Below are 27645 nucleotides of genomic sequence, written 5' to 3' on the forward strand. Positions count from 1 at the left end.
TCTAGAAGTTCTGATCAGGTAGTACATTTTTTTGGTAACAATCTATTTTTCAAACAATATATAATGTTCTGCCATAATTATGTAGTTTTTTTCTACAAGGCTGTCACCCCATGCATGTTTGTTGTTTCATTTGCATGTAATCCAAGTGTGATTTTTGTGTTGTGAACTTTTAACTGTGTTCTGGCAACCACATTCTACTCCATATGGATGAGGTTTTACAGTGAGGTAGGCCAGGGAATGGGGGATTTAGGCCAAAGTTGCCCCATTCCCCTACTTACCCCTGTAGAAACCCATGTTTCGTTTTTTACCAGTACTAACTTGTGCTGCATGATTTTCAGACCATATTTGTTGATTGATGTTGCAAGGTTATGCATTGAGATTGACCAAGTTGCGTTCGCAAGGAATTGCTTAAATGCTTTTAAAGATTGTGAGATCACTGTAAGTCACCAAAATGACCAGATACTAGATCTGTATTTTAAAAGTGAAAAGATTAACTTATTTTATTTGTTGTTTTTTTTGGAAAATACTTTACATTTACAATTTAACCAAGTAAAAGTAATCCATTTAAATAAATATTTTTTTATTGGGTAAGATTGTCACAACACAGGTATAAACTAAAAGCATTACAGTTACAGTGAGATATATTGTACTGTTTTCATCCAGGATTCTGGGCTATTGGTAGAAATTGAATTCCTTGAATGTGAAATGATCGTGAAACAACTTGGTGATAAACAGGAAGCTTACAGCAAATCATCTGTGGAGGTTGGTAGTTATTTCCAACTGTAAATTTTGTATACAGTTCCCCGCTTTCTCCCCCCTCCCCAGGCAAGGCTAAACTTGTACTTGTATTGTCATCAGTCACTAAACTTTAGCAATATCAAAATAATAAAACACATTTGTAGTATTTTTTTTTGTAAGTTTTAAATAGCAAAAGCAAGGCTGACTTTTCTATTAAATTTGTGTCATTCGGTATTAGCATAGATATTTGTATTAAAAAAAGTAAAAATAAAAACGACAGAAACCTGAATAAACCACGTTATTAATCAAGGTTCGATTATCTGCAATCAAACGCATGGAGCAAGCTCTTGAAAATGCAGTTCGATCGGGAAACGCGAATGTTGTGCAAGGTGCTTGTGCTACTCAATGGAATCTATGCCTACCACTGCTCCAGGTAGAACTTAAGTAGGATATTCAACAGAACAGTGTTCCGTGTTACTATTTGTGTATCAATTTGTGTTATGATTCGTACATGTACCACAGTGATTTCTTAAATAAATGTTTAATACTCATACTATACATCAACGAGAGTGTATATTTATTTCCAGCGCAACTTAAGAAAACATGTAAGAAGGCCACTTACTGCTGTAGCAAAGGCACTCGAGGATATTTCATCATTACAAGGTGATTATAAAGGACTTTATGGATATTTTTATATTGCAGTAATTAACACATTATATCTTTTAACATCTTACAGTAGTACTAGATGCTGTTCAACATATTTTATTCATGTCTTTACATTTTAGTGACACTGAGATGCCGGGTTCATACCGAACTCGCAAAGTGTGAGGAAGCTGTTGAACAAATAGAAGCTGCAGTGAAACATGTCAATAAAGCTCTTGAACTGGATGATTCTGGTGAGCCTATATATTGCAAACTATATATTATATCCAGATAAAGACTGTAGAAAATATAGAAATCCGTAAAATGCAGTTCATTTTGTTTTATATGGGTGAAGTCCTATGACCAGGCATGTGTTTTGGCTCATCACCTGATAACTAGGTTTATGATTTGATTGAGTGGATACATAATTGTAGCTTGCTTTAACCTTGCGTGGCCTGAATGGTAGCAGTGGTGTGCCTTTAACTCATTGTCTCTGGGTTAGAGGCCTGCACGCTAAACACTTTGCCATCGTGTCGGAATATTTGTATATATTTGTGGGTTATGTCACTCATATGTTCTATCGACCAATGCTTCTCAACCACATAACCTAAATTAAATATTTAGCATAAATTTCTGGTGAAACTTTCCTGGTTTTTCAAATGGTAGCCTATTTACAATCATTAGCCTCTTTCAACTCATTCTAATCAAATATTTGTGAATGACTTAGTGTTTTTGCAGTCAAATATCACAACAAATATTTTTGTAGGTTTTTACCATGAGAGATTACAGACAATGCTTCATCGTTTACAACTGAGCACACAACTGTATCGTACACCAGATAGACCTGAAGATGTGGCTGCAATTATCATTGAACAGGTGATACCTTGTTTAACTGCACCATATGCTTCGTAGTTAAATTGTGATATGAAAAATCATATCTAATATTTTAATGTTATTTCTATTGAATACAATTTTAATATAAAACACATTAATTTTCATTTTATTTTTGCAAAATTCTCACGGTACCATTATCCTTACTAAAATTCTGTAAAACTGATATTGTGTATAAAATGCCAATGTAACTATAGAAACGAACAAAAGTTTTTTATAAAGAATTGTTTTAACTTTAGGCTCGTAAAAGTTCTGAATCTGGTTCTGTTCGAATGAAGCGTTCTCTCCTTGTCAAAGCAGGGCTTGCACTTGCTCCTGATGCTTTCCAATATGTGCTGGATAGTGAGAATGAAACTAAAGGTATGAATCTTGGGGTGTTTTGTTTTTTATTCGAAAAGCATCGGTTGCAAAGTCGGTAAATTATTTAAACGTTTCATCAGTTTGCAAAGAGCATCAGTTTTCAAAATCGGTAAATTTTTAAAGGGAATTAAAACTTTTACCAACCTGAAAATATGTTATTTTAAGCTACTTTGTTTGTTTTTTTAATTGTACAGTTGTACATAATTTAAAAACCTCTACACTAAAATTTAAAATATTAGGTCAAAGTTCTTCAGCAATATGTTTTAGACCCTTTTTGTCAGAACTTCTATGAGCCAGTTTGGTTTCGAGGTAGTACTTAGTGAGTTAAACCAACTTAGTTATTAAGGTTGAGGTATTAAGCAGTATTAGCATGAGTTGTGAGTACAGTATGTGGTTCATACAGAACCTTTATTTCAGTGCTTGATACATTTAACAGTCCCAAACACAAGGAAAAAACTAAAGGTTAGTTTTGCACTTTAGGGCAAAGTTATGTTCAATTTTACTTGGTTACTTGTACCTATATAGTAAATGATGCAGAAAAATGGTGTAGTGGTCTAGTGGTACAAACTTTCAAAAACCGTGTAACTGGCAAATTAATTCAATACCAATCACAATCATAACATTCATTATAAATTTAAAAAATAATTGTTTTTACAATTCAGTTAGAAGTAAATGAATACATATTTACATCATTTTCAAAATTTGGCCTTTTCATAAATGTGACACATTTTCTTCATGATTGCTTATCATTTTGTTAAACTATATCTGATACTAACCATATATTAATATTATTTTGTTTTATTAAACACACAGCATCAGGAGGAATGAAAGGTTTGGTATCCGAGGTTCAAATCCTGGGTGCAAGAGCTCGGCAATGGTCCAAGTGTGTAAAGAAAGCTCCCGGTCATCTAAAACGACTTGGGGATGAAAATGACAGAGAAAGGTGGTTGGTGTGGAATTTGTTTAGTTAAGCAGAATGAAGCTCATGTGTGAATATATAGTAGGTTGGGGAACCACGGTACACCTATAGAACAATATCCCAATATCCTGATTGTGTTATAAACAGTTAAAACGGTCTATTGTATTCGTGGATCTAAGGTTTATAATTCTTTGAATGTTTATTGTTTAGTTTCAAATTGGACGGGAAAAAAGAATGAAAAGGTGTCCCATCTTCCCCCACTTTACTGTATAGATATTTCTGTTAAAATACCAGGGCTGGATTTCAGCCAGCAACCACAAGAATAATGTTTCAAAAGCCTATTAAATATTTTAACTTTACCCGGTGTGGTCGTTGCCAGAGACTTTAAACTCGGATTTCATAAAAGTTTACTCGCCTTGTATCTAAACTAACCTTTATATCCAGAATTATTGGTCATAAAAATCTAGCTATGTTGTTGAATATGAGTTGGAACTATTGTATCGGCAATTTTTATACAATGTTAATAACTTATAATTGCGTCATTTTAAATATTTGTGGTATTAAGTTCTAACACACAAAACAAATCAAGAAAACACAGGTGATAAGAACTGTTACAAATTAACATATTGTGCCACACCTTGTTTAAACCGTTTTTCACAGATCTCGCTTATGGGTTGACTTGGTGAAGACAGCACGCCAACAGCATGTATGGGACGTATGTAGAGTTGCAGCAACTTTCTGTCTACTGTATGATGATGCTAGGTGGAAGGTTAATCCAAAAGAAAAAGGTTTTGACTAATATTTTATTGCTTAACACAGGAATACCTACCATACCAGATTTTTGCACTGGCAGTGGGGATAATTACAATTTTGCATCAACTTGTTTAGTTTTGTAATGATGTAGGTTTACAGTTTAATTATTTGTTTAGTTAGTCTAAATCTCATGGGAGCCAATTAAAATATATTTAAGAAAATTAGGTACAAAATAATCTAGAAATGATTGTGCAGTCGCTATGTAAGTGACATGTGGCCATAAGTAAGCATATTTAACACTGGCAGTTAGTTAAAGGGTTAAATATTGTGTGCAGGAAGATATGTTAACTACTTAACTTGCTTATCAATGTTTCTGTTCAAACAGAGCCATCTGAGAAAGAAGGTTCAAAAGACAAAAGAAAAAGTGCCAACACAAGTAAAGCCCCTGGTACAGGTGACAGCGCTTCTGTCGCAGGGAAATCTCCTGATACCGACCAAGGAAGCACAGATTCAAATTTACACGATGCAGATTTGCTTCGTATGCTTGCTGAGGTTCATTATATTAATGGAGAGGTGGGTTGGAGAGATTAAGTCGATTTTTTAATTGATTTTCTAGTTTATAGATTTATGTCAACTTAACAGTCTGATATAGTTGTATAGAGTTTTATTTATTTAAAAGTTCTTATTTGTAATATTAATCTAATTTGAAAATGTTTTGGGGTAAAACATACATCTGTTTTGTTAAAGTGTTAAAATTTAACTTTGCTTTAAAGAAAAAGAAAAAAAAAATAATTGTGCAGTTATGTAAAAAACACAGCCATCTAAGTTTTATAAATGCAGGAAAGGCCACCTTAGTTACATTTCAGGCATTGTACGCTATGTCATATTTATATAAGCTAGCACATCAATTTCTCTTGTATCATGAAATACAACTTTGGTAAAAAGTTAAAACAAAAGGGCAAACCGCGTAAGTCTATCAAAATTTTCTGAATGCATCAAATTGAAAAACATTTGAACAGCTTTGGTTCATCTAAACTGTCATTCTTTTGACTCACTATTGATTCCCACCACCAGGCATTGATTCACTTGCTCAGATGCGAAGGTTTGAAATTAAATGAAAGTCCTGATCCACCGGTTGATAACCGACAACGACCAAAAGGTCATGAATATAAGAAACCTGAGCAAGAACCTGAATGGGCAGAATACACAGACTGGATTCATCACCTCAACAAACAAGCTACTTCTGCTTTCTTAAGAGCTATAGGTCAGTTGAATACGGTATACTTTTAAATTCTTATTATTTTGATATGCTTAACTTTTCCTTAGCAGTAAAAAAGTAATGTTACTTTCCAAAAATAACTGTTTTAATATTAGATCATTAGGTGGAAGAGTATAGAATATTATAGATTTAAATCAAACAACCTATATGGAGCTAATTTGTTGGGTTTAAAACTTAATATTTCAATATAAAAAAATAGTTTAAATTAAAAAGTATCAGACTTAAATATGTTTAATACTCAAAGGTTTAGGGCTTAATACTCAGATTTAAATCCTGTATTTAATTCATGCAACTTTGTTTGGTTGGGTATTGGGTCATTTTGAAATGTATATATATATATCTTTTTTTTCAAGAGTTGGGGATAGAACTGGAAGAAACATGGATAATTTGCAGTGGTGCTGCTTATCTGTGGAATTATAGCAACCATCTGTTAGTTGCATCAAGATATACCGAACTTGCTCCAATGTTTCAACAAGTTCTGTTCGGCATGCAACAGATTGGTCATTCAACGTAGGGTTTTTTGAATTTATTGGGTTTTTAATTGTTTCTTGATATTTTAGATATTGTTTGATTAAAAAAATGTGAATCAGTTTATGTTAAACTAATTTTTTTTTTACATTTTTGATTTTATGCTTTGAATTGCTATTTACCTGACTTTGGTGGTTTTAATTGTATTTAGTGCAGGCTTTTTAAAGTAAGTAATGTATTTGCCAAAAAAATGAATATAAGAATTATAAAATAATAACAAGACAATCATTTCGTAAAAGATTTTGTTTAAATTGACTCAACTTTAACATTTTTACAGAGAAGCAACGTTACTGGTTCGAATTTGCGAAGTTATTGCAAAAGGTTTAATTCGACCTTGGATTCCTAAGAAATCAAGTCTTGAGGGATCTGTGACCCAAGCCACCACTGCTGCTACTAAAGATACATCTCGGAAGAAAACTGCTGGGAAATCAACTGGCAACACTGCACCTGGTACCACTGCTGGGTTGGCAGTTGATCCTGATGGTATGGATGATGTAAAACGAGCATTGGAGGTGAGATTGATATTACATTGTATTATATACAGCACTAATAGCTTAAATTGAGGGGAATTACAAACAGTATATAATGAATGTTTAAATTGTGGAAAGCATAGTCCGGAATAAGGATAAAGCAAGCATATTTTGTGTATGCACTATTTTTAAATATACTAACAACCTATTTTTTGGTATTTTTTTGATGTGTTTTATTAACATTTTAAACACAATACGTAATAAAATGTACTGTAAAGGCAAATTAGGCCAATTTCTTAAGCCTGAAAATATAGCTTACTCTAGTAGTTTAAACATAATTTTATGAGTTCGTAATATACTTGCGCAGGTATGTGAATACGGGTTGCAAGTCACCAACGGATCAAATCAAGGAGACATCATCTCAACCTCTGTAAGACATCAACTGCTCGCGACATGGGTGCAAGTTAAACAGATGCTTCAACAACAAATATCACCTGGGTTTGGAACTGAGAACGAGGTAGGTGGTTCTTTAACACGAGAGTTAAAAGTGATCGGTTACATCGGAAGAACCCTATTTTTCTGTTAATTTGTCGTTATTGGTTATATTTTGATCTCTGCAAAATCGAAATAAAATTTCTTTTCATTTCATGTACTACACATTATGAATGAATCAATGAATGAAATTTATTTCGTATGTTTTGATAACTAGAGTAAAATAGTCAATGCAGTAGTACCCAATGCTAATTTTTAAGCAGTAATTCAAATGTTTGTTTACAGAAAATTCCAGAACAACGAGACATGACAAAATCATTGGTCATGCTTGAGATGTTGTCACTCAACCGGAACGATATGATGGAGTTTACTGTTCCCGAAATTTCCGAGGTATAATTTAAAGTTATTATGTTGTTTTTTTAATGCAATAGCAACTGTTTAGTATTTTGAAATGTTGCTAAAACCAAATATTATGCATTAGCATAGGTAACACTGATCGCTATGATCAAAATATGATAATATCATTTTTAAAGTGGCATTAAACATGATAGAATCAACAGACTGAGTTCAATGTCACTGAATTTTATTTCTTTATGTCACTGAATTCACTGAATTTTTATGTCACTGAATTTTATATTTGAATTTTATTTTTACGACTGTGCATTCGCATCCATTTAAATCGAAAAAAATTGTCTTTTTTTAATCGTAACACGCATTAATATACCATTATCGGTAATATTATGTTTATGTTTATTATATTACACCTACGTATTCTGTGTTTTACACCCAGGTATGTGATGCAGTAGATGAATGCTCATGGAATAACTCGGGTGTGGAACTTGAGGTTTGGTCACGACTTGCACAGTTATCGCGACTTCAGAAGAACCACTCACTAGTTGTGAGGTGTAGTAATAATGCTCTTGCATTAGAACAAAAAGCTGTGAACAAGAAGCATACAAAGGAGAAGCAGGCAGACATGTATGCAGGCGTTCTGTTCTCATGATTTAAAAATTTGTTGTATTTTCTTTAGTAAATTTATAAAATTTATATAAAGTTTTTCAAAAACATTGTTTATATATTTTTTGCATAACTTGTACATATGACATTGTGGGCAGTTTTGATGGAAATTTTTACTTTTTTAGTCACAAGCGAACAGTTGCACTTGAGATGCTTGCGTATGCTTCCTGCATTCGTGGTGAAAGTTTAATGGACACTTGTGCTGCTAACCCCTCTGCACGAAGACAAGCCATGCATAGTTTTGTTGACAGGTGAGCACATAAGTATATTGATCAAACCATCCTGTTTTAACTACAAAATGGTATACAATAAGCTAAACTAAATTTTACACCCTAGCATTCTACACACAAATCAATGTACATATATTATGTTACATATGACCTTACCCCCAACAGTGCCATTTGTTTATTACACAAAAACGGATTATTTTATACTTTTATTGCACAGGTTATTTTATGCTTTAAAAACCCACACACCGAGTTCTACCTACATAGTACCATGTATATACTTTATACTCCATTACCAAGTGTGAAGAATATTGGTTATCAAAGTTATATTAATCCAATGAACCAACATATTCATATACCCAGTGCAAAGTTTGGTGAAAGAGCGGGTAACTTCTCACTGGTGATGATGGCTTGTAGAAGATGGTGGAACGCCGCTCTTCCTCTCATCCCGTCTCCTCTAGAGCGAGAATTGCTCCGTCAACCTCTCGAAGTCTTGCTCATATCCATTCTAAGAACAGCCAACAATGCTGCTGTAGTTGATGAACCTGAGGTAGGGATTTTGTATTTGTCTATTTTTTAGTTTATTTCAATGCCCCTTTATGGTTATTTGTAATGGATAGTAGTAAGCAAAGTACATCTGCTGGATAGTAGTAAGCAAAGTACGTTATGCTTCTCTAAAGACAGTGTTTCCCTTTTTTGCTACAGCCTAAATATTCATCACAAACTACTAATTTAGCTTTGATGACCCAATAACTACTGTTTTTCTAGAATAACAGTCAAAATATATTGTAAACCAATGTAACAGACCACCCTACAAAATCAAATAACCCACTTTTGTGTTGCGGGTTGAAAGGCTTTGCCCTACTCCTTTATTGATTTTTTTTCTTTTCATAAACCTGTATTTACTTTCAAAAATTTTATTAGATTTTATATTGTTTTTATTAAACTACAGGATAGTGGGGGTAAAGAGAAAGGTGTTGTGAAGGTTATAGATGGTGAAGGAGATGGAAGTTCAAATACAAAGCAAAGTATTGGAGTATCGCTCGGTGATCCATCTGATGATCGAACACTACGTTCTGCCATGTATGGTCTGCAGTTTCAAACATTTGCAGATAAGGTGACCTGATAGTGCTGTAGTTTATATAATGTAAAGTTTTATGTGTTATTTAAATGTGGTTTTGAAAGTAAGCAGGATCTAATTTACCATAGAAAATAGAATGGGTACAATAAGTACATTTTTAAGTACATCAAACAGGAAAAAACATTTCTTTAATATTTTAATTTGTCTTGCCTAACAATGCTGAGCCAGTTGTTTATTTTTGCTTATATTACAATGGTTTTTATCAAAAGACCATTTCTGTAAACCCATTTTTCAAGCATATGCTAAATAGTCACCTCCACACTGTAGGGTGAATGGGAAGAAGGGTTGGTGGTTATGGATCGCGCGTTACATCACATGCCACGCACCAAACATCGACTTCTACTTTTCAAACATCGAGTTATTGTGAAAGCTAAACTAGGGAAGAATGTTCAGATGGATATTGCTAAGTTCAGGGTACGTGGAATATTTTAGCTTTTTTGTGAGTAATTATTTAAGAAAATTGTTGTTCCGCTTCAAAAGAATAACTTGCATTACTATTAAATATTCCTTGGTATTTTGTATTTACAAACTAGTGAACTACACTTTTAGGCAGAATATTCTGTTTTTAATCAATCCATTTCTTTTTATAATGTTTTAAAACTCCTTTTTTGATGTTTATTTTTATGTTGATATCAATCATAGAAACCTTAAATAATGCTGAGTCACCACAGGATGAGTCGGAGGATTACGTGTCACACATGTGGCACCGGGTGGCGCTATGTTCAAGGGAAACCCTCGAACAATTGATGGCGTTCCAGAAAGCAATCGAGGCTTTGCACTCTGATGACACCCAATGGCAGAAATTTGAATACCTTCTCGAGCTCGCTACTTGGATGTATAGCAACGAGTTTAGTATTGATGGTGGGTGAGATTGTTTTGGGTTGCTACAGGGGTAAAGGTATAATTTATTTACTTGGTAATAAACAAGTCAATTGAAGATTTGATTGCCTGTAATACTGAAGATTTAATAAATAAGTCAATTCGTCAAGGAAAATACTATTTTTGGCTGTTTGGAAAAAGCCTTTTTGTAAAAATTTGTTATAAAGAATGACAGTACATTGTCTCAACAATGTGAAGCTGATTTATTCAATCTGTCAATCTTATTTATATCTTCCCCAGACACTGTGAACATTGTTGAATGGGCGGCTGATATTCTCATTAACATGAAGTTCCACGTCGAGCTACCGGAGCAAACACAAGCTGATCGAGGGAAGGGGAAGAAAGGGAAGATGGTGAAACCCGCATCTCGTGCACAACCTCCTCCCAAGACTACGGAGTCAAAACCATCTTTAAAACAACAAAAGAAAACTCCTGCATCCCGTCAGAAGAAACAGGTAGGGTGTTTGTTTTGTAATCTGGTATAGTGTTTGTGTTTTATCAAGTTTAGTGATTGTATCTAGTGTAATGTTTGCTCTTTATCCAGTATAATGTTTGTTTTGTATCTGGTATAGTGTTTGTGCTTTATCAGGTATAGTGTTTGTATTGTATTTGCTGTGGTGTTTGAGATTTATCCGGTGTAGTATACTGGTATTAGTAGCCTGAGTAAACCATTTCAAAACCACATACAAACATATGTTAAAAAAGTTGTGAGATGGTGTGTTTATCAATCCGTTCTTTGTTAAATTGCAAGATTGTATCACCAAACATACATAATTTATATAACTTTGTTGATTCCTTGAAGGATGAACCAAAAAAAGTTGAAGAAAAACAGGAAGAGCAACATCTTCCAGTTGAGAGAGAAGCCATCATTGGAGTTGAACCGAATAATTTGAATGTTAAGTTTGAAGATCTGCACAGTACAAGGCAACTTGATGGTGAGTTGTTATATTTGCACCCTTATAAGTGGTTATTTTTTGTTGAAAGAACCATTTTGGTATCAATATACACATCAAGCCATTTTCTAACATTAAGTTAAGATTATTAAAAAAATATATTTCAATTTTAAAAGAGCAATTTTAAGTTTATGGATTTAAAAATGTAAACCAATATATTAGATACATCCTCCGATACCAGGTGTGCAATAATTTTTGCTACGTTTGGTTCAGTAATCCTTGGAAACAATTCAAAATTTAAGCTGTTTTTAAATTACGAAAGAGTTTGACCAAAATGTTTACTAGTATATAAAAAATACTAAAACTAATTGTATCTTATATGTAACTTTATTTTTTGCCTGTTTTTATTACATGTTTTATAGTTGGGTAGTTGGCTGTGGCTTTTATAACTTTATTCTTATAACTCATACAGGTTTGATTCGAAGCCACGTTATGTTGGCTACCATTAGTGGTAAGGGATCAAAAAGTCACCGAACATTCTGTCAGCTTGCATACAGCTTTGTAATGCGGTAAGTTTGCACATATAATTGTTTAGGATCTTACAGTCTTTTTGATTGTTAGTTTTTGCATATTTTATGATCTTCCTAACTCTAACCTATGAAACAAATAAAAAATTATGTTTATAAACCTCATTTATACGCAGGTTATGGAAGATATCTTTAACATCAGCTGGTGTGGTGATGAAACACCTTCCTAAACCTGAAACTACAGCAGCAGATGACACAAGAAAGGGGTCTGGGTCCAAGAAAGCTAAAGCCACTCCAGCTCAAACTGCTCCAGTTAAGGAAAGAATTAAAAGGAAAGGTTGGTTTAGTTTGTTGATTAAGTATTTGTTCTTGTATGCACATTGGTAGCTACATCAAGGTTTAACCTTGGTGCCTTTTGTTGATAAAGCTATTGGTTTAATCTCTGTAGAATGGCAGCGAGTTGTGTTGACTTAGATTAGGAAACTTTTAATTCCCGGTTCAGATTTTGTTTATAATTAGATAAAGCTGGCTTGGTGGCTTTAGAATATATAGTGAAAACTGAATTATATGTTTGACAGCTTTGATTTGGCTTGTATTCGGAATCTTCTCAACAGTCTTTTTAACAGAGTATAATAAAAGTAAGAAAAGAGATATTACAACAAAACCAACAATAACTGCACATAGGTTAATTGTTAGTTACTCCTAACTCCCAAACTTCTTCTATTTTGTAAATTTTAACATAATCATTAATCCTGGTATTCAGCATTTCCATTTTTGATTGACAGCTAATGCTTGTGTACACCCCAGGTCCACCAGATGCATTACCAACCTCTACATCAGAGTGGGCGACATATGAACCACCGGATGAAATAATCAAAGCATTTCTATTTGATACAAGTGATTGTGGAATTAATAAAGGGACAATCACATGTGCTGGGATGACTGTGTTTTATCTCTTGGTCAGTGTTGGTATTGGTTTTTAATCTTTTAAAAATATATCTACATATCCTTGACCGACCTATGTTTTTTCCACATTTTGTGTTAAAGTGACACTACAGTTAGCAGTTTTCACTTAAAAAATAGCCTTTTCTGTTCTATTTACTGTTTTTAGTTTATTATTTATTCCTAGACATTTATAAGAGGTTGCATGTTGAGCAGCTTTGTTTTACACACTACAAGTAGAATTTCACTCATTTGAACATATTATTCTCTTAGATTTATTTCGTTACAAAATTAGATTTATTTTGTTACAAAACTACATTTTAACATATTATTCTCTTAGATTTATTTCGTTACAAAATTAGATTTATTTTGTTACAAAATTATGTTTTGAATCTTCTTATCTTCTAAGCACATATTTTGATTTGCAGAAATTATCGGAATACCTTCGTGACTGCTCCCTCCATAATCTCTCCCTTCCTGTGTTATGTCTTGCTGCTGTCATTACACGGGGAATATTACAAAGTGATAGTTGGACTCAGTTAATCAACATTCAGCAGGTCAATTGACTTTTTATCAAAAACATCACTATTATACGTCTCTGAGATATATAAGACGACTATTTGTGTGGGGACCCCCCCCCCCTAAAAAACCCCTTTTTTTTTTTTTTTTTTTTTTTTTTTTTTAGTTCGCTGATCGAAGATCAGAAAAAATGCACAATATGAAAACTCAGAAATGTAACAACAAAACAATTGTCATCAAAACATGCTCATAGTTATATAAACAGTATATCATCTATTATCATGTAAATGCATGCAGAACTTCTGTTATAAAACCAAAAATTTAACACCACAGAAAAATCAAAATTAAAAATGATTTTTACCATTAATTTAAATGACGAAGCTTTTTCGAAACAAAAGTATTAGAATTCCTTAATTTTAGTTATATTTGTATACAAACACCTGACAACTTATTCTTCCACAGATCACTGTATGTTATGAACTACACCTTATTAATGCAGCCGAACAATGGGAGAACTGGATTGATAATAAATTCCTAACAGAGCAAGAACAAACCATCTCAAAACAGGTATTAAAAAATTTTGTATAAATTACAACAAAGGATTTCATCCAGAGACTATAAAAATAATGGAGGCTGAATAAATATTTTAAGTCAAATAGGATTACATGGTTGCAGGACACTTTAAACTCAGATAGCAATCATTTAAATTGCTGTGTTATCTCGGTTAACCGATATATTTAAACCTATACTGCTTGTCCTGGAAATCCAGTTCTGGTATAAACCTTCAGCTCTAAACCTACAGTTAACTAGTAGTGCTTAAGTCTGCACTATTGTTTGTTTCCATTTTTAGGGCAAGAAAAACTAAGATGGAATTAAAATTACAACAACCAGTACATTTATAGCAAATCTAACCAAGAACAAATCTAATAGAATTCTTAGGTAAATTGTATTAATTAACATACAGGAACTTGAAATAAAACAAATCAGTAAAGAGTTGGCCAAGCAAGAAGAAGAGAGAATAAGGAAAGCTAATGGTGATGCTCTTGTTCAGGTTTGTTATATGCAGGATGTGTAGATACACAATCAATTGACCAAATTGGTTGAAATGATTTAAAACCTAGGTTTGCCAAACAGTATCGGTTTGAAACATTGTTGTTTAGTTACAATCTTTTTATTAATTATTTTCAAACATGACTAATCTGACTACTGCACACCATTGTAGTTTAAGCAAATAAAAATAATCTAATTCAAAACTAAATTATCCAAGTAAAGAATTCAACAAACCATGTAAGAACAATCAATTGTTCTAAACCGTAACACAATGACAGTTGTTGTATGTACGGGCTGTTAATGTTGTTATTGAAACTGGCCAGAAAATCCATATTTTATGCACCTAAACCTACATTAATCTGCATGTTTGCTGGATTTTAACTGCCATCTTTGGTTAACATTACAACATAAATATATAAATTTGAACACAGGATACTAAAACATCAAGTGCAAAGTCAACTTCAAGTAAAAGAGAACCCGGACCAATAACTTTGACGGGCCGTAAAGTTGGAGGGGTCAACTTAAGTGAAATATGGGCTCAGAAAGCCAAAGTTTTGCTCAAGTTAGTCAATTGAAAAGCTGTGTCTGGTGTTTTCTGTTATTGTGCGTCTGCTTATAGCCACATTTCAAATTATAATTAGTTTTCCGAGACTATCTTTAAGACCTTTTAAACATGCAGGGTTCATGAAATAAAAGTGTGAAGCAAAACTTATTTTTAATTATAATGCAAAATATGTTTATGAAAAAAGGAAAGCAAAAAATAATATTTCCAAAGTTGTTAAAATAATCCATATAATAACGATTCAACTCTCTTGTTTCAAAGACTTGGATACTACCAGCATTGCCGATCATTGCTTAACGAAGCTCTAACTGTTGCTAATTACAACAACGATACCGTTCTTCTTGTTGACATCTATCATGGTCTTGCGGATCTTGCAACACATGAAGGAAATAATGGACAAGCAATTCAATTGTTGAGAAAAGCACAAGCTATTGGTGGTGATGAACTGTTTTGGCAGGTTGGTGTTTAATTAATTTGCATTCTGGATTAAATTTTATGCCAAGCTTAGCCTAATTGACAAAGATTTGGCTCTTTGTTTGTAATGACTGCAGTTTCCAATGCTATGGTAATTGAACTGACATATTTGTTCAGATAAAACAGTTGATTTGGATAAATCATTTGTTCACTAACTTTATCTGCATAGAAAGCATTCTTTTTGTTAAAATTAAATTTTTCAACATCACAAATCAACGAACTTTTCCTTTGATTTCAGGAAAATATTTTACTTTTGATTGAGGCGATTACTTTAAATCAAGACCCTTCCCCTGATGATGTTGTCAAGGTTACAAAGGTCATACGGAGGTCACTTGAATGCCTGGATAAGTTATCAGCAACGCGACCAACAAAGAATTCCACTATTGGTGGGTATATGACAGTGTGAGATTTTTTTACTTTTCAGGTTTATTTTTGTTTTTTTAACTTGGGTTGTGCGCTTCTAACTATAACACATACTTTATGCAGAATAACTTTTATTATTTTTGTGAATAAATAGCTGGTATGGCTGTTTTTAAATCTGCTAAGAACAATTCCTTAAATAGTTTTTCGGTATGGGTAATAATGACTTTTAAACATTAAAAAAATTTTTTGCACATAGTTCCTGGTTTACCTAAAATATATTCAGCCTATTGAATAGTTGCCACCGTTTTAAAGTATTTTTAAATTTTTTATCTTGTTCGACGTTTACCATTTCAAAACCATCCAGATTTAAGTTTTACTCTCTTTCATTTAGTATTATACTATTTGAAAAATCATCTAAACTAAAATTGCACTCAATAAAAACATACAACTTTTTTCACATAGGCTACTTAAAGTCAATACTAATCGCGAGATCTTCATTCTCCCGTCTTGCCTCATGCACCAGCCAACCAGCTGTCTATTTAAGAAAACTTGTTGATGCTGAAAGAACCTTGCAAGATTTAGGTTTCCACAGGGAACTGGCATCCATACATATGGTATATATAGCTGATATCGTGTGTACAATTTATCGTTTTTATAAACTCTATGCAATGTAATTTGATACTGTTATGACATACTTTTATTTGCTGTGAAAATTAAAACAAAAAAATTTCTTGCCGAAACCCCACGTCCCCTGTCATACTCAGCGTATAACCTCACCCATATAGAATATAGGCTAGTGATTGCAAATTTAGAGTTGGTGCATATATTTGCTTCGTAAAAAATTGTTTTACTATTTTGCAATGGTGGAGCAATGTCTAACATGCACATTACTTGTACAGGAACATGCAGATGCCTTGCTGAAACTGTCAAAGCAAAATAAAGAGTCCCAACATGTTTACATTTTACAAGCCATAAAACTTCTACAAACAAGTGTGGATAATGTGACAAGATTGTGCAAGTAAATACAATATCAATATGAGAATATGTTAATATTATTTTTTAAGTATTAATATCTTAATATGGTAAACATCACTAAAATGATACAAGATATTCCTAAATAAGATATAGATTGATAACGCACTTCACTTAACCTGAAGACGGTTTTTAATCAATTTAAATTTATTCATTCACCACAATTATATAACGACTTAGTTCTAATACAATCCTCAGCAATAGATTTCAGATAAATTTCTTGTTCAATTTCTGAAGCCTAAATATTTTAACTTAACATTTTGGTTGCAAGACACATTGACCCAGAATGTAGTAAATTTACTAGCTTTGTTTTCTCAATTAACTTCAAGTCCCAGATGTTCTGTGGTTACTAATCATTTTATGCTCAACCTAGTGGTCACTAATGGGCTGTCCAAATTATCACCCACACATAAAAAATTTATAAAAAAACAAAACAAAAATATTTACCTAAAGTAACATACATGGTAACTCGTAAGCTGGCAGGAGGTGTTATAACGACCGTCGTTTCTGGCCACGCAAGGATAAAATAAGTTACATTCATTCATTCATGCATTTTACTTAAGTGTAAACGTATACTTCCTAATAATTTAGTATAATCTCGAACATGCCGCTCCTTCCACAGTGATGTAGTTCCTCTTGAAACTGATAAAGAAGTAAGTCTTCCCATCCATCGAGAGATGATGAACCTCCAACTTCACTTCAGTTCTCTCCTCCTGGATGCTGCGGAGGTTTCTGCGAATGAGGATCGACTCTCAAAAGCAGCAGAGGCAGCTAAAGGTGAATATACGACAAGCAGAAATATCTTGTGATGAATAATTTTTTAAAAAATATCCAAAGCATCATAGAACTATAATGTAAAATGAGATTTAATAAATATTTTAAATTGAACAATCAGTTTTTAGCACCAGACAATTTTTCTTATTTTGATTAAATATTTCAAGGCACAATAAGCTTCTCACAGGATTTAAAGGATATGCTTATTTTTTTAACCAGTGTTGATTTATTTATTATATTCCTGTTTATTTATTATATTATTAGGGTATAATAACTGACACTGTTGATATGCTGTATAACAACTACAAAAAAAGTTGATAAGCTGATTTTTATTATTATTGTAATTCTCAGGAGCCCTTGAGCGTTTTGTTGAGAATTATGTTGGAACAGCTGAAAGTGAATTAAACGAGACCGCTATGTTGTGGAATGCACAACGAACTACGTTTGTACATCGAGCTATGTCTGTACTTAACACCATGCACACTCAGTTACCAACACAGCATGTGCTAAGGTGAGATATAATCCTGTGCAATAATAATAGGACATAATTTATTTTATTTTTGAAGTTTGTTTTAATAATTTTGTTTCAAAATAAATGTAACTTATAACATCTCGATTTTATGTAAGTGATTTACTCACTGTTTTGAAAATGCTATGATAGTTGTAACTTTATTAGTAATAAATTTTTGACTCGAGTTTTTTTCAAATTTCTGTTTTAATTTTTAGAGCGAAATGGATGTATTTGATTGGACGATCCTTAAGGCTGTGCAGCGAGGGGGTTCATCCTGATGATCCAAAGTATCAATGGGATGTGGAAGCTCTTCTTCCGGAACAAATGTTGCGGGATGTTGGGATAAAAAGCAGCACAGGGTTCATGTCAACAAGCATGGAAGGTATGCGAGGAAATTGAACCTTTTTTTAAATCCGGCCAAAAACTAATCTGAATATACAGTGGGGGGGGAGATGGGACATATTTTCATTCTATTTTCCCGACCCGTTTGGTAGTAAACAAAAAACATTTATTGAATACTAAAACTGTATCTTCACGACTCTCATAGACCGTTGTTAATTGTTTAAAACACAATCAGGATATTCGGATAATATGTTCTAAAGGTGTCCCAACTTCTCCCACCCTACTTTATGTAAGCAAAAGACAGTTAAATATTTCTAATTAAATATTAAGCCACAAATTCAAGTTAGTGGTGTATGTTAATGTTCTGTTAGTTTATATCTATTAACATGCCCACTTTGTTGGTCTGTTGTAATTCACACCACATTCACATACAAGTAAATGAGGATCCCACGCAACAACAACATGATGTGACATCTAGACAGATGAAGCTCTTTTCAAATGAAGCAAAAACTTTGGATTCAACTTCTGAGTTTTCTTACAAGTAAGACATATTTTATATCTATCAGCTGCCTGTATTAAAAACTTATACAGGAATGCATCAAAGGTTCCCAGCCTTTCACATAAATTTGTCAAAAAGTTGTTATTTTTACTATCTGCTGTGACCTTTGGTTATTTATTAATGACAAAACAAGGTTAGCCCACAAAATATAGTCTTAACGTCACAATGTAAAATGTAATAAAGTTAAATGAAAAACGTGACTCATCAAATACCACCTTGTGGTGCTTTAATAAAGAAGTGTAAACGATTGAGGAGTCGAGGACCTAACGTGATATCAAAACTTTATCTATATTAAGCTTTTGAATAGGTTGCTTACTGCTTTCAAACCACACCATATTTGCATTGATATTTTTTTAATTTCAGGTTATTGAGCCAAGCTACTGAAGTATTTGCTCAATGCATCAACATGTCAATACAACTACAAGCCATCGACATTGTAAGTTTGGCTGCATTGGAAATGGTTGAATGTTGTGCCCAGCATGATCCACAAACTGCTACTTTGTATCTCGCATTACACCAGGTAAGAAACCATAAGCATAGAGCATGTATGTGTAAAAATTATTCTTTACTTTTACTTGCAATGGACACTAGATTTTTTTATTTAAAATGAATTCTTTGCCATGTTGGTTACTTTTAACATATTTGGCGGGTGTAACTATTTCTTTTTATATGGACGTGGGTGAGGCGTGACAGAAACTTGGTATTTGGGCAAGAGTTGGCCCATAAACTCATTGTTGAAACAATATTTCATTCAGTTTTGAGATAATAGCAACTCACTCATATAGAATAGAGTAAAAAACAAAAGTTTTCAATTTAAAGCTCAAACTAAACTTGAGTATAATATACTACTATAATAATCTGTATAATATCAACAGAGTGCTGAATCATCCAAAGCAATGAAGGAACTTGTAATGAAGTCGGTGTCGGACCCAAGTACTTCACAGTTAGCTTCATTGCTTCATCAGGTAAAAAAGACTTTTATTTTACTTTGGATCAAAGTAATTTGTAGTATGTGTAATGTGGGTATTACGTACATTAGCTTAATGCTTGCACAGGGTAGAAATGAACTTGACTTAACTACTTTTATCTTATAGTTGTTTTTGTATCCTGACATGCACCATACATTTATACTGTCTAATTAAGCCTTATGTGCCTAACCATACACCATATGTACATTTATATTATCAATGGTATATATATATATATTTTGCGAACTTGTCTGTTTTTTAATTTTTAAATTATATATATATATATATATAGGAAACCGTTTAAATTTTCTTTTTGTATGGTATTACTCATAACCACCATTTACAATTGTCACAGGATTCCTGGCTTATGAAAGGTTATATAAGCTCTGGGTTGGACAACTGCACTGTGAAGAAAGATATCATGAAATTACTTAGTGATAAATTCACAGCATGGAAGAGATTACAACTGGTATGTGACATTAAACAGTTGGTATTTTTTCATCTAATAGTTTTTAAATTGCTGTGCGGCAAAGTTATGTCACGATGAAACAAAACAATAATATTTAATGTTTATTTATTTATAAATAAATTGTTGTTGACAGGTATACTAAAAATCTAAAGAGTTGCTTTATTTTTTGTACCATCGTTCCGGTATATAATTTACCTTGTTTTATCTGGTTAAAAAATTAATTATCCCAATTTTTTATGATTTAATTGTACAAATTGTAGATATTTGTTAAGGAATTTATGGTCCAGCAATTTTATGGCAAATTTTCAATGGTTGCACGATAAGTGACTTATTTGCAAACTTCACCATAATTCTATTTAACTTTTCAGGCTTCCAACCATCTTGATCTATTAAAAGACATGCCGTCTAACTTTAACATCATCATCATGCAACATTCACCGGACAAGAGAACTCTCTACTGCGGAATATTGGACAAACCAAAGTCTTCCACCTCAACTACTGATGGGAAATCTAAAGGAAAAGATAAACAGACAAGTTCGCAAACCGATACATCGAGAGCAGCTGTTTATAAAATTCATGTTGACCCAGAAAAGTGAGTTATATTCATAATATGATCACTTAGAGTGGCAAGTTAACAATCTAAAATATTATTTTTCGTTTTTACAGAACTGTTGTATGGCGAAATAAAGTTTTGATAAGCATGATAATACCGTGAAGCAAAATTATGTTTTGTGTTTTTTTAAAAAAATGGTTTTTAATTTTAGAGTTGTAACTTTTTTAAGTTTTTTTACACAACTACACATTATTGCATATTTGCTTGGAAGAAAAATACAAGATTTTTTTTTTGAACGAGCCAATTTTTTTTAGATATAATGAAATGATGGACCAACACTCGGACTTCCAGCAGCGTCTGATGAGCTTCCTCCTCCAAAGTGAATATCAGAGATCACAACTTGCGATGCGGCAGAAGATGTTACAGCAGCTCTCAAAGTCCGCAACCGTGATCTCAATATCGGAAACTGCTCTTGAGGAGCAAGCCATGGAAGAGATGAAGATACGGGTATATTTATTTTCAAACAATGGCATATTGTTCTGTCATAATGCCTCTGCACATTACACAGAACACATTTTTATTCTTTGATAGCAATTTTAAAGGTTATATTAAAATTAACCTAACAAAAAAAGTTTAGAATTAACAGAAAAATAATAGTGGTTATAACACGCTAAAACTGAATAGCATTTGTTAAAATGCATGGCTGTTAAACCCTGTAAGAAGCAACTCACAATGGGCTACAACTATTTATTTAAACATTTTAGCTGTTGTTACATAAAATGTTTTATTTACACCTTTTTTCAGAAAAAAATGGGACTTAGTTTTTTTGAACTGATACAGTCAACATGATAAGAACTTCAATGAGTTATTTTTACTTATTTTAAACAATTTCAGGAGGAATTTGGTGACATCTTGAACGACATGGAGAAATATGTGGAACCTTTATCATCGCATATAAAGACCAAGCTTTTACAACCAATTATTGAGCAAGCAAATCAACATGTATGTTTTAAATAAACTTTCCAAGCATGATCACCGCAAAGTTACATACGTGGTAACTTGTAAGCAGGCAGAAGGTTTATGAAACAGAACACCCGTGTTGTAACGACAGTCGTTATCCTGCCACATATTGATCAAGTTTATTTATTATAATTATTGTATCTATACAAGTCAAGTTTATTTATTATAATTATTGTATCTGTACTAAATGAATGTTACAATTAATATATATAGTTAGGACAATTAGTTTTGTTCCTCCTGAATCAATTAAGTATTTTGAATAAAAAGGTTGTTTGTTGACATTTTTGAAGAGAGATTTTCAACAAGAGAATAGACAAACATTTCATCACTTTTAAAGTCTTATTTGTTCTATTTTATTTTTAGCTTTCAAATGGTCAACTTCTAAGTGAGTTAACGCCAGAAATGATTATAATACTTGCTGGGCCAACACTGATGCAACTTCCACTGGAGGCGCTCAAGTGCTTACAAACACCTCATGTCGATTCTGTGACTCGTGACTTTTCTCTTCAGGTGAGAACAATGTCCTAATATTTAAACACTGATGCCAATAATATGAGTTCTATAACCATTGCTTCCCAATCAGTTAGCCATAGACTACTAGACTGTGGAGTGCTTTTAAAAAGAGTATGAAACACGGTACACAAAAGACCTTTAATTAAAGTTTCCTTACCACTTTCACCTTTTGTTTAAATATGTATTTTTTTCTTTGTGGTTTAGGGGTACACTGTTAAAAGTTTGGGTTAATTTTAACTAAAGTTGTTAAGCGTACTGGATCACAAGCGATAAATTAACTCAAAGTTTAAACAATCTTATTTTTTATTCTTATTTCTCATATATTAAAGATGTTGCACCGAAGATGGTTTGTTGATCCTGAAGAGGCGGCTGCTGCAGCTGAGAAGAAGAGAAATGATCTTAAAACTGCTCCGAAGACTCCTAAAGGAGGCAAGGATGCAGGGAAGAAGGGAGTAGCAACTCCTGCTGCAAAGATTGTTCCTTTGAACCGAGAGTTACCTCCAGATTGTGCTTCTATTGACACACATAGGTTTGTTAACATGAAGAAATTATTAAGTTTTATAGTATTTTAAAAGTGAGTTACACTTTTCATATTGTAATAAGTGCTTGAAAATAGATATTGTAACTTTTCTATTTGTAATATAAAGCTTGTCAATTATTTTGTAATTATAAAATTTTGACACTCGTTTTCCACATCTACTTAACAAATATGTACATCGTGCGAAATTCAAAGTTAATTTAAATCTTCCAGCTTCCATTACATTGTTGATCCAAGCAATGAATGTTCTGAGACCGAGCAATATCGGCCAGCCCAGGTCTTCCAGCAGCTTCTGCAGATGTATGGACAAACTTTCACTCCAAGATGGAACGGATTGTTTGGAACCGAAGTCTTCCCGAGTGTTGGGCAATGGGAGGAGATGATCAACAACTGCTCAGCTTTCATCTTTTATGGGATGGAGAGATTTATAGCGCAGGTTATTTCTTTTACTTCTGTTTACTTACTAACAGTTGTAACGCAGCTTTAAGAACAACAGTAAGCAAAATATTAACATAATCTTAAGAAAAAACAAATTAAGGTTTTCTTTCTATCGCAGTTTCCCACTTTTTTTAATGTTTTCCCTACCCCTATGTCACAGGTAAAGAGAACATTTGTTTCCGTTGCATATTACCACTTTTTAAAAACAGCTCTTACAACATACATACAGCATTAAAACAGAGTTATATTAAACAGCTTCCCCCAGCAAAGGTGGCTGCTCTTAACCTGGATGAATGCCAACTTGCTTTGCTCATCGATAAATCACAAACAAACAAAAGTTTCCGACACCAAAGCAAAGTAGATGTTGATAAAACAAACACATTGCTGTCAATAGAAAAACCACTGCAGGTTCGTTAAAGCTTTTCTGTTTACAAAGATATTGCTCTTATATAACAGGTTCCAAATAATTTATCTGACAATATTAATAAAGATAAATTACCAGATGATCTGTTATAGAATGAGTGACAACAAGAGTTTATTGAATTACTGCATTTTCAAAATAGGCACGCAACCATATAATAACCAATCATATATATTTTTGGATATTTTGAAATTATAAAAATCACATATTATTAAAACTGTTCATTGCTCCATACCAGACAGCGATGTTGTTAAGTTTAAGTGGAGCCAACTGTGTTTGCTTGAACCAATGGCACACAACCTCAGAAAGCAATGCAGCTAAGTTACATACCTTCATGGAGTGTGTGCTTGAACAAGGGCTTACTGTTGGACAAGCCATTAGAAAAATAACCAACCCAACTCTAAAGAAACCAGAACCTGTAGTTGAAGAAGTTGCACCAATTACACCAGGTTGGATTTTATTTGACAATGTGTCTAACACTGTGGCTGAGTCGATATGCTCTCCCATTGTAAGCTAAGAACAGTCAATACGATGCTGCTGTTATTGTAGGCTTGCGTATTTATTCCTCCAAACCAATTGTTAATGAGTTAATTTTTTGACAAAAGTTTTGGAAACATTTGTTTTTGTTAACATTTTTTTTCGAAAACAGAAGGTTTAGAACTCACCAAGTTACATAAGTGGCAACTTGTAGGTAAACATGAGGTGTATAAAATGATACACCTCTGTTATAACGCTGGCCACGTAAGCATAAATAGGAGTCATTCAGTTATAATTCACATTTTATTAATCTTTTTGTATAGCATTGAAAGATGGGAAAGGAAAAGATGATAAATCGAAACGTAAAGACAGCACCAAACCCTCAGTATCTCGTGGACGAAGTATTTTACCTGAGCCAACACCTGCAGAGACCCCTTCGCTGGCAGATCGTATCGATTCAGTAATGAATGAAGACGAAGCATTTGAAGAAGACAAAGAGTCTGAAATAGTGACGCAACTCGATGCATCGTGGTGTAACATGGTTGTGTTTGGGTTGCCCAACCTTGTTGTAACATAACTTTAATTTTTTTAAAGATTTTTATATTTTTAAGTTTAAGGCGCATCTTTAGGTCAGTGTTAGGTTAAAAGTTCATGTAATATATATTCACTGTTAAAGAAGTTTAATATACATATATGTTTTTTAGAAGTTGTCCTTCATTTTTGCTCATCATAATGAAAATATGGACATTGCAGGAATAATCATAATGAAAATTTGAATTGCAGGAATAATCATAATGAAAATTTGACATATGTTGATATGCATGATTAACATCCCAACTTTACATTAAGAATCCACAGAAACTAAGCCTATCTGGTTTGTCAGTTCATCAACCTCACTGTTGCTTTCTTCGGCTTGCTTCTCATCAGCTAAAACAAGTTCTGCTGCTTCTTCAATCAGTTCCAGTTCAAGGTCCAAGTCTTTTTTTAAAACGTTTAGACCTTTAGCTTCCTTGGAAAGACTTTTCATCAGTTCATCGCAGGTTTTTAACTTTTGCAGCCACACACAGTAGTCAGTTATGTAAAGGTCATTTAATATGTAGCAAGGAGATCCATCAGCAGTTTGAAATATTCTCCAAATATGCAAGAGACAGTGCAGGATGTAGCGTCTTCCTTTCTTTAATATTCGAATAACATCTTGAACAACTTTGCATCCTAACTTCCAATTTCTGAAAATGTATATAAAGGGTGTTGTCAGACAAAGATGATTCAGCGGCAGCTTTCTGTTCTTTTGAAATGGAATACAGTGTTTAAAATAAGTTATTGTTTACTCCTTAGCAATGAGTATTAAAGGCAAAAATTCTTAATTAGTGTAGCCCTGACAGAAAATCTTGGGTTATGCAAAATAGCAGTCATTTTTTACAAATTCACACAAAGTTGTACCTGTATTGTGGATAACATAGGGATCTTCTTAAACAAGAAACCACTGTCTCCTTCAAGCAGGAAGATGAGCAGCACCATGACAAGGTATGACTGATGGTTCTTATGTTCCATGCAGACTCCACACACCCCTCGCCCTCAGTTACTCGCACATTGTAAGCATATGCGAATAAAATATCAAACAAACCTGTGTAAGTATTATACATTAAACTTAATTATGCTGTACATCTTATCCTAATACAAATTGTCGACGCACTGTTAAGAATGCCTGCCTTTAGACCAGAGGATACAGGTTCACCATTGTGGGCATTTGTCAATGCAAATTGATCCAACCCAATGGTCCTGTATGGGTTGTCCATAGTGTCAGCAAACAATAAAAACTCATCACCCATACAGTTACACATGTGCTAACTTGTAAGCGGACACGTGATGTGTAAAACAAACCAATGTGATATAATAACTTACCAACTATGTAAAGATAAGCAGATTTATTCATTTAATAGGCTATTTTTGTATTTTACATTTATATACAATGAGCATACCATTCAAAATTATTTGTTGTTCGTTTTCTGAAATGAGGTATTCTTTATTTGGAAGTTTCTGAAGTTGCTCTTTCTCCTCATCAGTAAACTCCAATTGTTCCTCCGGACTTTGTTTCCACTCTGGGATAAATTTGATGATGTGCTGAATGTAATCATCTTCATACAGGTCCGCTCTGAAAAAGGATGACAGATGTTTATGTCATAATATAAATTAAAAATATATCTAGATCTGGATTTCTGGGACTCGGCCTTCTAGAAATATAAGTTATACATTTAATGTGTACGTTCAATTTATTACAAATTCAGTTTAATGTTCTTTGCAATTAAACTTAAAATATTCGGCAAGCGTCCAGAAAAGGTTCTAGCTAAAATATAGTGATGGGTACTTGTGTATGGGCAAGGTTCAACAGCATTTCAGATTTAGACCAGATTTGTCCCATTATCAAGCAATGTCATGTGTATATACTAACTACTTACAGATAGTAATCAGAATCAAACTTCAAATCTTCAGCAGCTTGTTTTAAACTTTTACGATCTTCCAAACTGGTATCATCCGGATTTCTAATGTAAACAATATCACACAAATCTTCCTGTAATAACACAGCTCATTATTTTTCCTTAAACAAGATCTAAACATTAATTTGTAATATTGTTAAGGTTTTTGACTGAACTAAAAACAACTACAGATATTATTTTACATTCTGTAAATTAAGTGGTACAGTACCTGTAACTTAGATATGACGCCGTGTTTTTGATTTGCAAAGCCGTAACCGAATGTGGTTGAACAAATATTTTCTTTAGTTAAACTTGCTTCATGTTCACAATTAACATCTAACCAATAAAAGTTACTTAAATACTTGATACAGTTAATAATACTTTAATACATAATTACATGAAAACATAGACAACAATTACCTTCTTCCACAACTTCAATCAGGGGTTTAGTTTGTGGTGTTTTCTTCTGTGCCAACATCGTTGTTAGTAAATCAAGGTTTTCAAAGTGTTCGCCCTTTTCTTGTTTACACACATGGACAGTATAAGCACCTTTATCAACCTCGTATTTGCACGATGAACCAGCTTCCACAATGGTGCCAGGAAGTTCTAATCTGAAAATTACATTTTTGTAAAAGTTGTTAAGACATATGCTAACAAACTCACCGAAGGTAATATGGTTTTGCATGGAAAGCAAAGCAAGTCTCTTCAATGAAAATATCGACTTCCGACACTTTGGTATATGGGGCATGTACGACTATTGTAACGGAAACGTCGTCTTGGTTAATTTGAAATTTGGGCGTCAACATCGCTCACAATAATCCACAGGGACAGATAGATAAGATAGTGGAACACTTTACAAACAAAACGTGAAATGTGCTTTTTCCCGAGGG

General features: G+C 33.1%; 2 protein-coding genes across 4 annotated transcripts; one reads left to right on the forward strand and one right to left on the reverse strand.

Annotated features, from left to right (window-relative positions):
* Positions 1 to 6: 6 nt before the first annotated feature.
* On the forward strand, positions 7 to 24984 carry LOC100175618 (cilia- and flagella-associated protein 46). The gene is made up of 51 exons (XM_018812941.1): positions 7 to 18; positions 339 to 438; positions 664 to 762; positions 1049 to 1171; positions 1326 to 1401; positions 1524 to 1634; positions 2147 to 2256; positions 2511 to 2631; positions 3445 to 3574; positions 4211 to 4338; positions 4689 to 4876; positions 5378 to 5567; positions 5936 to 6092; positions 6388 to 6622; positions 6948 to 7097; positions 7358 to 7462; positions 7863 to 8050; positions 8215 to 8340; positions 8680 to 8866; positions 9269 to 9433; positions 9725 to 9871; positions 10129 to 10318; positions 10577 to 10791; positions 11139 to 11271; positions 11702 to 11798; positions 11933 to 12093; positions 12564 to 12715; positions 13127 to 13255; positions 13680 to 13784; positions 14182 to 14268; positions 14699 to 14829; positions 15091 to 15286; positions 15542 to 15689; positions 16129 to 16280; positions 16566 to 16684; positions 17321 to 17475; positions 17824 to 17983; positions 18199 to 18365; positions 18758 to 18866; positions 19248 to 19404; positions 19760 to 19849; positions 20208 to 20321; positions 20690 to 20913; positions 21189 to 21381; positions 21769 to 21876; positions 22258 to 22404; positions 22737 to 22936; positions 23159 to 23381; positions 23639 to 23791; positions 24043 to 24253; positions 24605 to 24984. Exons 3-51 carry the CDS (start codon positions 706 to 708, stop codon positions 24856 to 24858), a joined length of 7374 nt encoding a protein of 2457 aa, XP_018668486.1. The 5' UTR covers positions 7 to 18; positions 339 to 438; positions 664 to 705; the 3' UTR covers positions 24859 to 24984.
* Positions 24571 to 27645, reverse strand: LOC100178095 (protein SHQ1 homolog). Of its 3 annotated transcripts, XM_018813805.2 has the most exons (8): positions 27419 to 27645; positions 27176 to 27366; positions 26985 to 27091; positions 26738 to 26850; positions 26261 to 26433; positions 25722 to 25905; positions 25084 to 25507; positions 24571 to 25053 (listed from the first exon to the last, which is right to left on the reverse strand). In XM_018813805.2, the coding sequence occupies exons 1-7, from the start codon at positions 27559 to 27561 to the stop codon at positions 25126 to 25128; spliced, it is 1293 nt and encodes a 430-aa protein (XP_018669350.1). In that variant the 5' UTR covers positions 27562 to 27645; the 3' UTR covers positions 24571 to 25053; positions 25084 to 25125. The 3 variants fall into 3 exon arrangements, with proteins under 3 accessions (XP_018669350.1, XP_002127366.1, XP_026690603.1); XM_002127330.5 differs by having other exon boundaries at positions 24571 to 25507; XM_026834802.1 differs by lacking the exon at positions 24571 to 25053 and having other exon boundaries at positions 25474 to 25566.

This window comes from Ciona intestinalis, chromosome 1 (genome assembly GCF_000224145.3).
Source record: "Ciona intestinalis chromosome 1, KH, whole genome shotgun sequence".
NCBI classification, from domain to species: domain Eukaryota; kingdom Metazoa; phylum Chordata; class Ascidiacea; order Phlebobranchia; family Cionidae; genus Ciona; species Ciona intestinalis.